The sequence below is a fragment of the Melozone crissalis genome, unplaced genomic scaffold, assembly GCF_028551555.1.
Source record: "Melozone crissalis strain CALT ecotype California unplaced genomic scaffold, PUWL_Pcris_2 ptg000254l_1, whole genome shotgun sequence".
NCBI classification, from domain to species: domain Eukaryota; kingdom Metazoa; phylum Chordata; class Aves; order Passeriformes; family Passerellidae; genus Melozone; species Melozone crissalis.
Window position 1 is genome coordinate 1190274 of NW_026536012.1, and position 12488 is coordinate 1202761.

General features: G+C 51.1%; 1 protein-coding gene across 1 annotated transcript; it reads left to right on the plus strand.

The window, feature by feature from the left end:
• Nucleotides 1-4266: 4266 nt before the first annotated feature.
• Nucleotides 4267-8304, plus strand: FPGT (fucose-1-phosphate guanylyltransferase). Its single transcript, XM_054294566.1, has 4 exons — nucleotides 4267-4336; nucleotides 4546-4713; nucleotides 5561-5653; nucleotides 6410-8304. Exons 1-4 carry the CDS (start codon nucleotides 4267-4269, stop codon nucleotides 7870-7872), a joined length of 1794 nt encoding a protein of 597 aa, XP_054150541.1. The 3' UTR covers nucleotides 7873-8304.
• Nucleotides 8305-12488: the final 4184 nt, after the last annotated feature.

The following is a 12488-nucleotide window of genomic DNA, read 5'->3' on the forward strand; positions in this document are numbered from 1 at the left end:
CTTCACTATCTGCCAATGTAAGAAGTGACTCTCCCCCTCCCTACGTTCCTTTAGAGACTGGCAGGGCTCTGAGCTCTCCCTGGCTCCTTCTCCTCTCCAGGTGAGCCCCCCCAGGTGTCCCAGCCTGGCTCCAGCCCTGCAGCAGCTCCGTGGGTTCCTCTGGGCTCTCTCCAGGTCCCTCCTGGGCTGGGGATCCCAAAGCTGGGCACGGTGCTCCGGCAGCCCTGCAGGGCCAGCTTGCCCACCCCAGAGCAGGGAGAAGGCACCAGCCCACAAAGTGGCAGCTTAGCTTCAGACTGTTCGTATAGAGGGAGAGAGAGACTTTCTTTCTGGGCTTTGTGAATTTATTTCTAGCAGGTATCAATGCCTGTTTAATTCTAACATACTGCCCCGTGGGACTCATTAGCAGTTTAACAAACTGTCCGGGTACAAACACACTGCAGATAAAAAGACAGAATCTTAAAATATTGTATGTATGCCTGCAAAAATAATCTGGGTGAATGATGAAGGGTGTCAGGGAAGTGCTCAACCAAATCAAACATTGAAAACATTCCTGAGATGGGCTGTTTAAATATTAAATAAATACCCTGAACTTCTGCAAATGTCAAGCAGGAGAAATGATGGAATGCTATTTTTCCTAATCTGTTTCCCACTGTAATTATGGACTCTATACTCCAGCTAAAAAGATCATTTATCTTCTGCTAAGCATTTCAATTGCTTTGTCTCCAATAAATTGCAGATATTACCTTTGACGGGTATGTAAGCCCAGCACAGTCACAGCTGATGTGCCTAGAAAATATTTAACATTTTTCTTACATATGACTTTAATAAAACGTTTTTAAAATGTTTCACTTCTATTTTTGTGGAAGTTATTTTACCAAATTATGTATTGCTAAGAAAAATAATTTCTTCTACCCAGATATATTTTAAGGAGGGAAAGCTTATTTACAGGCAAATGGTCTGAACTGTATCCCCTTTTTTATAATACCACCAGTGTAACAATATTTATATTAATGTACAGTAGTATACAAATAACAACACATGTAAGTTATTTTTCCATGAGCTGACCTGGCCACCAGCATGCAGTGGGGACACTTCCACCGTGACACAGATACACAGATAATTTATGCAAAATAAACCCAAAGCATAAGTAAGTGCATGTGTGAGAACTGGGAAACTAATCAAGTAGAGCCAGCGCTAATGAGCGCTGGCAGGCAGGAGCAGGGGCTGTGCCAGGCGTGGGGACAGCGGGAGGGGAGAGCTCGTCCGTGGGACAGAGCAGGGCACGCTCTGCAGATCGAGCAGCGAGGCGGGAAAACACCTGCGGGATCCCCGAGTGCCACCTTGCCCCGTGCCCCTGTCCCCAGCCCCGAGTGCCACCTTGCCCCGTGCCCCCCGTCCCCAGCCCTGAGTGCCACCTGCGCCCCGTGCCCCTGTCCCCAGCCCCGAGTGCCACCTTGCCCCGTGCCCCCCGTCCCCAGCCCCGAGTGCCACCTGCGCCCCGTGCCCCTGTCCCAGCCCCGAGTGCCACCTGCGCCCCGTGCCCCTGTCCCCAGCCCCGAGTGCCACCTTGCCCCGTGCCCCTGTCCCAGCCCCGAGTGCCACCTTGCCCCGTGCCCCCCGTCCCCAGCCCTGAGTGCCACCTTGCCCCGTGCCCCCCGTCCCCAGCCCCGAGTGCCACCTGCGCCCCGTGCCCCTGTCCCCAGCCCCGAGTGCCACCTTGCCCCGTGCCCCTGTCCCAGCCCCGAGTGCCACCTTGCCCCGTGCCCCCCGTCCCCAGCCCTGAGTGCCACCTTGCCCCGTGCCCCCCGTCCCCAGCCCCGAGTGCCAGCTGCACCCCGTGCCCCTGTCCCAGCCCTGAGTGCCACCTGCGCCCCGTGCCCCTGTCCCCAGCCCCGAGTGCCAGCTGTGCCCCCTGTCCCCAGCCCTGAGTGCCAGCTGTGCCCCGTGCCCCCCGTCCCCAGCCCCGAGTGCCAGCTGCACCCCGTGCCCCTGTCCCCAGCCCCGAGTGCCACCTTGCCCCGTGCCCCTGTCCCCAGCCCCGAGTGCCAGCTGCACCCCGTGCCCCTGTCCCCAGCCCCGAGTGCCACCTTGCCCCGTGCCCCCCGTCCCCAGCCCTGAGTGCCACCTGCGCCCCCTGTCCCCAGCCCTGAGTGCCACCTGCGCCCCGTGCCCCCCGTCCCCAGCCCCGAGTGCCAGCTGTGCCCCGTGCCCCTGTCCCAGCCCCGAGTGCCAGCTGTGCCCCGTGCCCCCCGTCCCCAGCCCCGAGTGCCAGCTGCACCCCGTGCCCCTGTCCCAGCCCTGAGTGCCACCTGCGCCCCGTGCCCCTGTCCCCAGCCCCGAGTGCCAGCTGTGCCCCCTGTCCCCAGCCCTGAGTGCCAGCTGTGCCCCGTGCCCCCCGTCCCCAGCCCTGAGTGCCACCTGCGCCCCGTGCCCCCCGTCCCCAACCCCGAGTGCCACCTCCAGGGGTGGGCACTCCAGCCCTCCCTGCCAAGGCCTGACCCCCTTTCCGTGAGGAATTCCTCCTGTGTGGCACAAGCCAGCACCACACCTGTTCATTTTTGCCACCTGAGCCATGTAGGCATTTCCTCCCATTTTTATGCAGCATTCACAATCCAGTTCTAAGGAAAAGGACCATAAGAGCACAGATTCACAGCACTTATCAACACATTTAATTCACCTTGAAATACCAGGTATTTACTGTTCTGGGTAGGAGTATAGGAAATCTGAGCTAAATCAGAGACTTTAATTTAGCAGTTATTTTTTGTTGCTATTTAAGCCAGGCAAAGCTGAGCAGCGGGTCTGGTGTTACAGGTCCATCACTGCTGAGAACAAGCAGTTTCTCACTGTGCCTCTGCAAGAGCTTAGATTACAAAAATGACATAAAATCTCAGCACTTTCATAAATATTCAGGGCTTGAGCATTTTCCATCTGAGGTGTTGGAGGGACTCGGGCTCTCCCACTGGTAGCATAGCTCACACCACAGGTGTGGGAAACCTCTCCCTCACACAGTTTGATGGGATTTGGTGGAATAAGTGTGCTCAGAAACAAATGCCTGTACTTTTTCACTGCACTACTCTAGCACAGCAGCAGGTGAAGGGATAGCTGCTCAGTGATAAATGCAGCTGGGGTTGTGTCCTGTAATCACAGCACAAGCGAGGTGCCAGCGCTGCGGGGCCGTGCTGGAGGTGCAGTGCCAGTTTTGGAGTGGGAGATCCTGGGGATGCTGGCGCAGCATCCAGAGATCCCGCACAGCCCGGCCAGGGCCACGGATCCGCGGGGCCTGCAGAGCTTGGGCGCTGAGCAGAAAAGGACTCCCGGGAAAGCCGGGACTGCCGGCAGCATTGCTGTCAGCAATGAAAACCCCGCACAAAAGAGCAGAGGTGCAGCTCCAGCAGAAGAGAGCATCGTCCTTACTGGAGCGGGTCGAGAGCTCAAGGAAGGATCAAAGGGATCTTTGTGGTGTGCATTGCTCTGATTAGGACTGTTATCCCCTGCATCACAGCCTCACACTGAGGAAGCACAGTGAAGCATTTATCTTTTTTTCTTTAATCTTCTCTGTCAGCGGTTTACAATCACGAAAAACTATGGATTTATCGTACATTTTTTTAACTTCATAAATTCTTTTTTTTTTCTCAGTAGCTCCTATTGTGCTTTTACAGCTACTTTTTATTGTAAGATTTGTGTATAATGAGATCTTATCACAGCAAAGCCTTCTTTCATTCCCCTCTGACTGCATTTGGTATCTGTAATCTCACCAGACTCTGAATACAAACGGAACCCGCAGATCAAAACCCACAATATCCGAGGCAAGGAACCGCAGAGCGAAAAATCTTCAGCAGGAAAAACCTTCAGCTGTGTGACTCCTGCCGGTCGCTATCAGAGAAAGCAGGCGCTATCGGCCTGGTAGGTGCCGCTCCCCAGCTCCCAGCGGGGCGGGAGGGGCGGCAGACGGCAAAGGGCGAGTCCAGGAGCCGCTGGACTCTGCTCCTCAGCGGATTTACAAACCGGGCACCCGCCTGCAGCCCCGGCGGGTGCAGGGAGCGGCCCCGAGCCGCGCCCGCCCGGAGCCCCGCAGAGCCGAGCCGAACCGAACCGAACCGAGCCGAGCCGAACCGAACTGAGCCCAGCCCCGCAGAGCCGCAGCCCCGCAGAGCCCAGCCCCGGCCCCGCCCGGCCGGGCGGTCCCGAGGGTTCCGCCCGTCCCCGCCCCGCCGGCGCTTCCGGGTCGCGCTCCGGGCCGGGCCCCGGCGCTCCGGGCCGGGCATGGGGGAGCGCAGCGCGGCGCGGCGGGAGGACACGGCCCGGCGGCTGGCGCGGTTCGCGGCGCTGCGAGGTGCGGCGGGCTGGGGGCGGCCCGTGGGGCCGGGCTGGGGGCGGCCCGCGGGGCCGGGCCGGGCTGGGCCGTGTCCCGCGGGGCCGGGCCGGGCTGGGCCGTGTCCCGCGGGGCCGGGCCGGGCTAGGCCGTATCCCGCGGGGCTGGGGGCGGCCCGCGGGGTCGGGCCGGGCCGTGCCGGCGGAGGCTGAGCGGGGCCGTTCCCGCAGGCGCGGCCGCCCGGCCCGGCGAGCTGTGGGACGCGGTGGTGCTGACGGCGGCGGACGCGGCGCAGGCGGGCGCGTTCCGGGAGCAGCTGGCGGAGAAGCTGCGGCGGGAGCAGCTGCCCAGGGCCGTCCGGTACCTCGTGTGCGCCGACCCGCCGGGACCCAGGATCGGTGCGTGCGGCCGCGGGGCTCCTGCGCGGCCCGGCCGCGGCCCCGGGCAGCGCTCGGGGCGCGCTGCGGGGACAGCGGGCATCGGGGCGGCGGGAGCCCAGTGGGACCGGGCGGGTGCTGGGGAACGGGCTGTGCCGCTCCTAGGAGCGTGTCCTCTGGGTGTGGGATAGCACTAACTCGTGTGTTGCACATTCGTACTTGCCTTGACCTGGTTATTTAAACAGTCTGATTATGTTTTAGTACACTACCCAGTGGTGATGTAAAACTGGTCTCACTGCTCATAATACCATCCTGTAAGTCTTAATTCCTGTTCACTTTGATGTACAAATTAAGTAATCTCAGTATTATCTGTGGCGTAGAGTAATATGCAGAGGTTAATTCTCAGGAATCTGGCGGTTTTAAGTTGCATGAGCTCATAAAATATCCCAAACCATTCCCTCAGATCCCAAACGTTTCTTATTTCCATACTGTTAATGTCAGGAGTACTTCTGAACACTGCCTTGAATCCATTAGTAGGCTTTTATGTTACTTGTTTCTTACAGGAGCTGGTTTTTGTGGCTGAGTTATGGCCTATTTGATTGATTAAATGCTTCAAAGGTGGGGCTGTGCAGAGCTGACTGGGAGGGCAAATCACAGATTTCCCTGGAGCTGTCTGCTCAGGATGCCATCCCCTCAGAGAGCACAGGCTTCCAGAGGGACTGTCCATCAGCTTCTGCGTGTGATCTTATCAACCATGATATGGTAGAAAGTCTATCCCATGTCTCTGGCTGGGCACCAGTACACCTCACCTGTCAGAACAGGTGTTACTGGAGCTCTTCTCACAGATGCTAAAATGCTTTTCCTTTAGGAAATGGTGGATCAACTCTTCACGCTCTTCGGTGCTTGGAAGAGCAGTATGGTGATCAGTGGACTTCCTTCACTGTGCTGCTGATCCATTCTGGTAAATTTTATATATTTTACTATAAAGTGATACCTTTTCTTTTGTTCTTCCTTAAAATAATAAAGTGGCCGAGGAGCTGGAGTTCCAAAATACTGTTCCCTGAGAAAAGTAACCCGTGTGTCTGATCATTTGAAATTAGGCTGGTGCTTGCCAGATGTTACTGTCACTTCAACACTTTTTCTCAGCACCTAAAGTTGCTCAGTCAGTGAGAAAGATGCGATTCGCAGGTGTGATTTAAATTTCTGCCTTGAAACATCCATTTAAGGAACACAACCCTCCCTCAGGGGACCTTGGGCTCCTCATGCCTCTGGGCAGGCTGAATACTTGCCTTCTCATCCACTGAGTCAGGCCGCTTCCACATGTGGGAGAGCATCAGTGCTGCAGAGGAGAAAGAAACCAAGTGATAACAAGTGTTGTGACCAAACCTTGGCCTTTTTGACCCATCACTGGCTTAAAATTCCCATCAGGAATGTGATGATTCTCCTCCAAGCACAAAGCGGGTAATGTTTGCTTTTGTCACTTCAGCAATAGATAGCTCTGAAACAAAAAGGTAACAAAATCAATCACAGTTTTAATATGAGCTAAATAAGGCAGGCTGGGTTTTGGACATAAGGTCAGATGTGCCCTGAGACTTGGTGTGTGACCAAGCTGAGAGGTGGTTAGCGCTTTTGTGTAGCTGTGAAATAGCTGCCTAGGTTTAGTTTTTTGCTCACTTAGGTGCAGTGTCTCTGTGGAACTAAAAGAGTCTTTTTCCAGGTGGGTACAGCCAGCGTTTGCCAAGTGCAAGTGCCCTGGGCAAGATCTTCACGGCCCTGCCGCTGGGCGAGCCCGCGTACCAGATGCTGGAGCTGAAGCTGGCCATGTACATCGACTTCCCCCGCCGCATGAAGCCAGGAGTGCTCGTCACGTGCTCGGATGACATAGAGCTGTACAGCGCCGGAGTCACGGAGGCCATCACCTTTGACAAACCTGGCTTTACTGCCCTGGCCCACCCCTCAGATCTGGCAGTGGGGACCACGCACGGGGTGTTTGTGCTGGATCCGTCCAGCTTTTCAGGAAAGGGAGGGCTGGAGTACGGATCGTGCTATCGCTTCCTGCACAAGCCTGACGTGCAGACCATGCGGCAGAGCGGTGCGGTGTGCGTGAGGAGGGGTCACCCTCAGCTCAGCGCCCCTGGGAGCTGCGGAGACTCGGCCGTGGCCTCGGAGTGTGTGTACACAGACAGCGTATTCTACATGGACCACAGCACTGCCCAGCAGCTGCTGCAGTTCTATAAGCAGATGGGCACTCTTGGATGTGAAATAGATGCGTATGGTGACTTTCTCCAGGCCCTGGGGCCTGGAGCCACCCCAGATTACACCAAAAACACAAGTAATGTCTCCAAGGAGGAGCCAGGGTTGGTGGCAGTGCGGCAGCAGCTGTACTCCCTCCTGCAAGGCACGGCCCTGAATGTCATAGTCCTCAACAACTCCCAGTTCTACCACATTGGGACTACTCAGGAGTATTTGTTTCATTTTACTGCTGAGAGCAAACTGAGATTTGAGCTTGGCTTGCAGCCTGTGGCTTTTAGCATCTTCCCTGACTCAGCCAAGACCTTGGATCAGTTGAGCATCATCCAGAGCATCCTTGAGCCCGGGTGTGTGATAGGGCCTGGCTCTGTCGTTGAATACTCCAGAATTGGGCCTGAAGTCTCAGTAGGGAAAGGCAGCATTGTTAGTGGGTCCTACATAGATTTCAATGTGGACATACCCTCAGACTGCTTCCTGAGTTCAGTAAGTGTGAAAATGGCTGATCGAGTGGAGTATGTCACCATGGTGTTCGGTGTAGGCGATGACTTGAAAAAGGGCGTGAAATTGCTGTCAGATATACACTCCCTCCAGTTTTTTGGAGTCAGCTTGCCAGAATGCCTTGACCTCTGGAGCTTAGAGGCTTCGGACCAGCTCTTCTCCAGTGAGGGCACACGTCTGGGGCTGTGGACTGCAAGGATTTTCCCTGTTTGTTCTACTCTGAGTGAATCGGTTAGGATGTCCCTGAACATGCTGAATTCTGTGCAGCACAAGTCAGCTTTCAAACTGAGTGGCTTTCAGCTTCTGTCTGTTGAAGAAATGCTCACCTACAAAGATGTGGAAGACATGCTGAAGTTTAGGAAACAAATTTATTATGAAATCTGCCTACAAAGACAAAAAGAGAAGTCTGATTATAGAATGAACGGTACTTGATCAAACCTCCTGTTTTCATTTCTGGACAATTGATTACTTCCCTGCTTGTAAGAATCCTAAGGGAGAAGTGCACAGATCTCTTCTCTGATCTCATTGAAGTAGAAATGAAGGAATTGCATAACATTAATAAAGCAGCAAATGCAAATAAAGTGTTCTTTGATTAAAACAGGGAAATATTTCAGATCTAAAAACAGTATTTGGTGACCTTTTATGGGTTGGATGTTATGTCTTGTAGCTTTTTGTCAGAATACAATAGAGAAAAAAATGTCTATTTGGCTGAAAACAGCTTCAAAAGCTTTTGAAGGGTAGAACAGTAGCAATGTGGAATGATACAACAACTTATGTTTCCCTCTTTTTATGCTGCCATTTTGCAATACAGTTTCAAACAGTAGTTAGGTGGAGGTAAAATGATTAAAAGTGCTTTTAATTCAAGACATCTTGTCCTGGGCATTAATAATTTTTTTCTCTTTTGTTTCATAACTTTTAATTCTTTCTTGGTTTTTGTCAGAAGAAAAAAGATTGGCACGAGTGATTTTTCTTCCCCTTGTGACTCGTAGTACTGGGGTCAACACCAGTCATCAAGACATAATGATTTATTTTTTTTCTAGTAGTTGTTGGAAGCTGGCAGTGTGATGGAGAAGCTGCCAGCTCTTTGTCACCCACGGATTGACTGATGTGTGCCTTGCAGAAAGAAGCACCTTGTATTTCTCTAAACTGAGCTGTTGCAGTCTTTGCTGTCCTTGGTGGGGCAGAGCAAAAGCCAGAGAGGTTTGTTGTGAGTGGCCCCACAGTGCATATCTTCTGACAAACCCTATTCCCCTTCTCCCCCTTCTGCAAATAAAGTTAATATTGAAGTCCTCCTGTTTCTACTTTAGATGCCCAAGATCCAGGTCCAAACAAATAAATCTGCTGGTTTAGGAGTATGCTGTGCAGTGTATCAGCGTGACTTGGCTGTAAATGTGATGCATCTTTTTCTCTTGAATGTCTCTGTGGGTTTTCATGTTTTATTTAATGTCTCATGATGACAGTGTTTATCTCCCTGCTGACTGAAATCCCAAATGACACCTTTCTTATGCCACCTACGAGGCAGCAGAGCAATGTCCCCTGAGCATTACCCACCCTTCTTTACCTGGCGGTAGGTTTCTTCTTCGTTAATAAACCTTCCAAGAAGAAATAGAAAGAAGTTAAATGTGGAGGTTGGGAATTGCTGGAGTTGGCTTCAAAGGAATAAGAATTGCTGAGCAAATAGAGAGTCTAAAAGTCAGTATGAATTATTAGTTAAACAATGGAAGTAGTAGGTTTGGGAACACTTAAGTCCAAGATAAGCCCTCTCAGTCAGAAAGTGAAAGTAGTCACAGAGCATGGAGTTGTCATTTGTATATCATCCTGTTTGCATGATTTATTAATCTACTGCTGCACAAAAGATTTTAGGAGAAACATGTTTGATGCAGACTTTGCATCTTGAGTTGGAGACCAAACTTTGTTTGGTACAGACTTCCCTGAGGGTTGCTGTGCTGCCAGCTGAGTTCTCGGAGTGTTTGGTGACAGTGAAATGCATCCTTTTAACATGGTTATCCACTTTAACTGATACAATTGCATTTGTTCTGAATTCCAGGTATTGATTTCATTACTGAAAGCAAACTGGATAAAAATAGGAAGTGGATTTGTTTCTGGCACATAAGTATTGGGAGAATGAGGAAAAATGGTGACGGAACAACTTGTGGAAAAGGTTGCGGTAGGTGGGGCCAGCAGCAGCTGCTGTGGTTTAGGGAGCAGTGTGAATTCCAAGGCAAAAAAAAAGGAGTGTCATCCTGGTGGTAGCCATGGACCAGCACAGCTAGCCCCCAGGTCAGATCTTGAGGCAAAGGTTTTAATGAAAAAAGAAAGTCTGTTGTAATGGAATAAGCATGGATTTACCAGGTAAGAAACATTGCACTGCTTTAATTCTGTCACCCACTGCTTTCCTCTTACTCTGAACATTTTTGTCTCAAATTGAGAAGGCAGATTTCAGTCAGTATTAGCCCTGGATAACATCAGCAGGTTTAATGGATTACAGGTATGGGAATATCTGGTGGTGCACCATTCTTCATTTTTACACTGCAATCAAGTTTAATGTAAAATGTTACGAAGAACATTATGATATATATTTTATTTATAGAAGGTTATATTAGTTATTTTCCCCTATGATATATTCAAAAGCCACGTGGATGTGGCACTTGGAGACAGAGGTTAGTGGTGGCCTTGGCAGTGCCAGGGGAGTGGTTGGGCTTGATGGTCTGGGAGGGCTTTTTCAGTCCAAACGCTTCTTTGATCCTACAATTCTCTGTATTGCAGCTATTTGTGAAGTGTGTACATCTTTAGCTATAACAAATTGCAGGCCCTACAGCAAGGGTCATGCTACAGTGTGAGTACATCTTATTAAAATCAGAAAGCCTGCAGAGCAGACCCTTCCTGACAACAATAATCCACGGCTGAGGTATTCAATCCATGTATGTATTTTATCTGTATTGCATTTACAGCTCCAGGTAATCTTTGTATTCCACAATCTGCTTTTAATGTAGATGACAACAATTTTCTCGTGCAGCCGGCTGGGATAAGTGTGTCCCAGGGAAACTGAGAAACTTGTGCAAGGCCACCCAGTAAAACTCCACAGCAAGGTCAGTAATTTGGGAGGGTTGCTGGTTTCCAGTACCAGGCCCTTAAAACAAGACCATCACAGCATCCTGACCCATGATTTTCCTGCAGTCTGAGTGATGAAGGATGCAGTCATGAGAGTGCCAGGCATGCAGGACCTCTGTGGATAGGAGTCATCTACTGAAACCTAGAGTTTGATTTTGTATGATTCTCACAGTTTCCCAGATAGGTGCAATGTTCATATATCCTCTAGATCATTGCCTGACTCCATCTATCCTGAAATGCAATTCGGGTTGGTACAATCTCAAACAAACTCAAGATGAGCTTTTAATGATTTTTTTCATGTCAGCTTTCTTTATTCAATTAGTTTTGCTGTGTAGTGCAATAATAGGGCTCATAATGAACATGATTGCAGTGATTTCCCTGAATGCCTTGAGCAGGCGCCATGATCAGCAGAGGTTTAGCCCTGCTGTCTGTGCTATCCTGAAACCTGAGAGGGGGTATGTCAGTGACCTTTGGTGCAGGAAACTGAAACCTGAGAAATTGGGCACTTAACAAAGAGCACAAGGGAGGGCAGCTGACATAAAAATGAGCAGCTGAGAAGAATCTGTGCCAGAAGGATTTGGGGAGCTGACGAGAGGAAGTAAGCTCCAAGGATCAGTTGGATCTGCAGAGCGATGTTCGTGCCTTGTCAGGGTGCTTTTGCTCGAGCTCACAAGTTCCAGCCTCCTCTCGTTCCCAAACCTCTGATGTAAGAGCTTTGTTCTTTGCTCTCTGCACTTGAGCCCCCGTGCAAAGGCCTCTCTAATGCTGCGGAGCAAAAACAACAGCGCAGTGCTGCCGTGCACTCTGTGCATCTGCTGCCACGGGGTAGCCACTGCAAACACCTGCTCCCTTACAAGGGCCAGGGGGCCTCCACTTTCTTCTTCAAAACATGTATTTTCTTTTAGCGCCCTTTTCATTGCCTGGGACATGGCCCAATGTTACCATGATGGCAATGAAGTTTAAGGGAGCAGCTTACAGCTTCCTCAAGTAAATGACAGATGTGAATAGTGTTAATTGTGGGTATGTTCTGATTATTTGAAATAAAGATAATTTCAAAAGACTTACTCCTGTAAGCCCTCCCTGTGAAGGACATTTAAAACCTCAGCTCTCCCAGTTGTTTGGAGACTGGATGTGGGAATCAGTTGCCAGGCTGGTGCCTTTGTGCAAATCACTGGTGAAATATCCCAGGATACACTGAGACAGCAGTTCAGACTCTTCAGACATAGATCCTTGGGTTCATACATAAGTTTCTGCAAGTAAAGGGACAGGCTGGTAGTGCCAGGAGTTCAAACTCTTCTGAAATGGATCTTTGGATTGGTGAGTAAGTTTGTGCAGGTACAGGCACAGGCTGGTAGTGCCAGCAAGGTTGTTACAGCGGGCTGCAGCGTGTGGGAGGATTTAGAGATGTGTGTTCTGTTAACTTGTCTGCTTGCCTGAAATCCTTCACTGCGATGAGAACTCACATACAGAACAGCTGCCAAGGTCAATCACCTCACTTTAAATACATAAATATATCAATATAAATATTTATGTGTGTATATTTGCATCTCACTTTGAATTCTATATTGCCCTTCCTGAGTGCCATCCCCAGATGCTCCCAGTGCCACCCCCTGTGCCAGGGGGTTGTGAGGGGCAGTCATCCCTGGCCCCTCTGATCTGGGCACCCCTGCGCTCCTTGGGGATCCTCACAGAACACCTGGGATTCAGGTGCTCAAATTCCCTTTTCTCTACAAAATCAGCAGCAAGCTGCCAAATTACCACTTCCCACTAGTTGTAAGTGCTCAGCAGATGAAGGCAAGGGTTTGTGTGGGAGTGAACTGGGGGTTTTAAGCAAGCTGAGTGGGGGTTTCTACGACTTTAGCCCAGTGGACAGCACAGGCTGCTTCGCTCCATGCTATTGTTGCATGACATTCCTCTTGGCACAATGTTTATTTTTA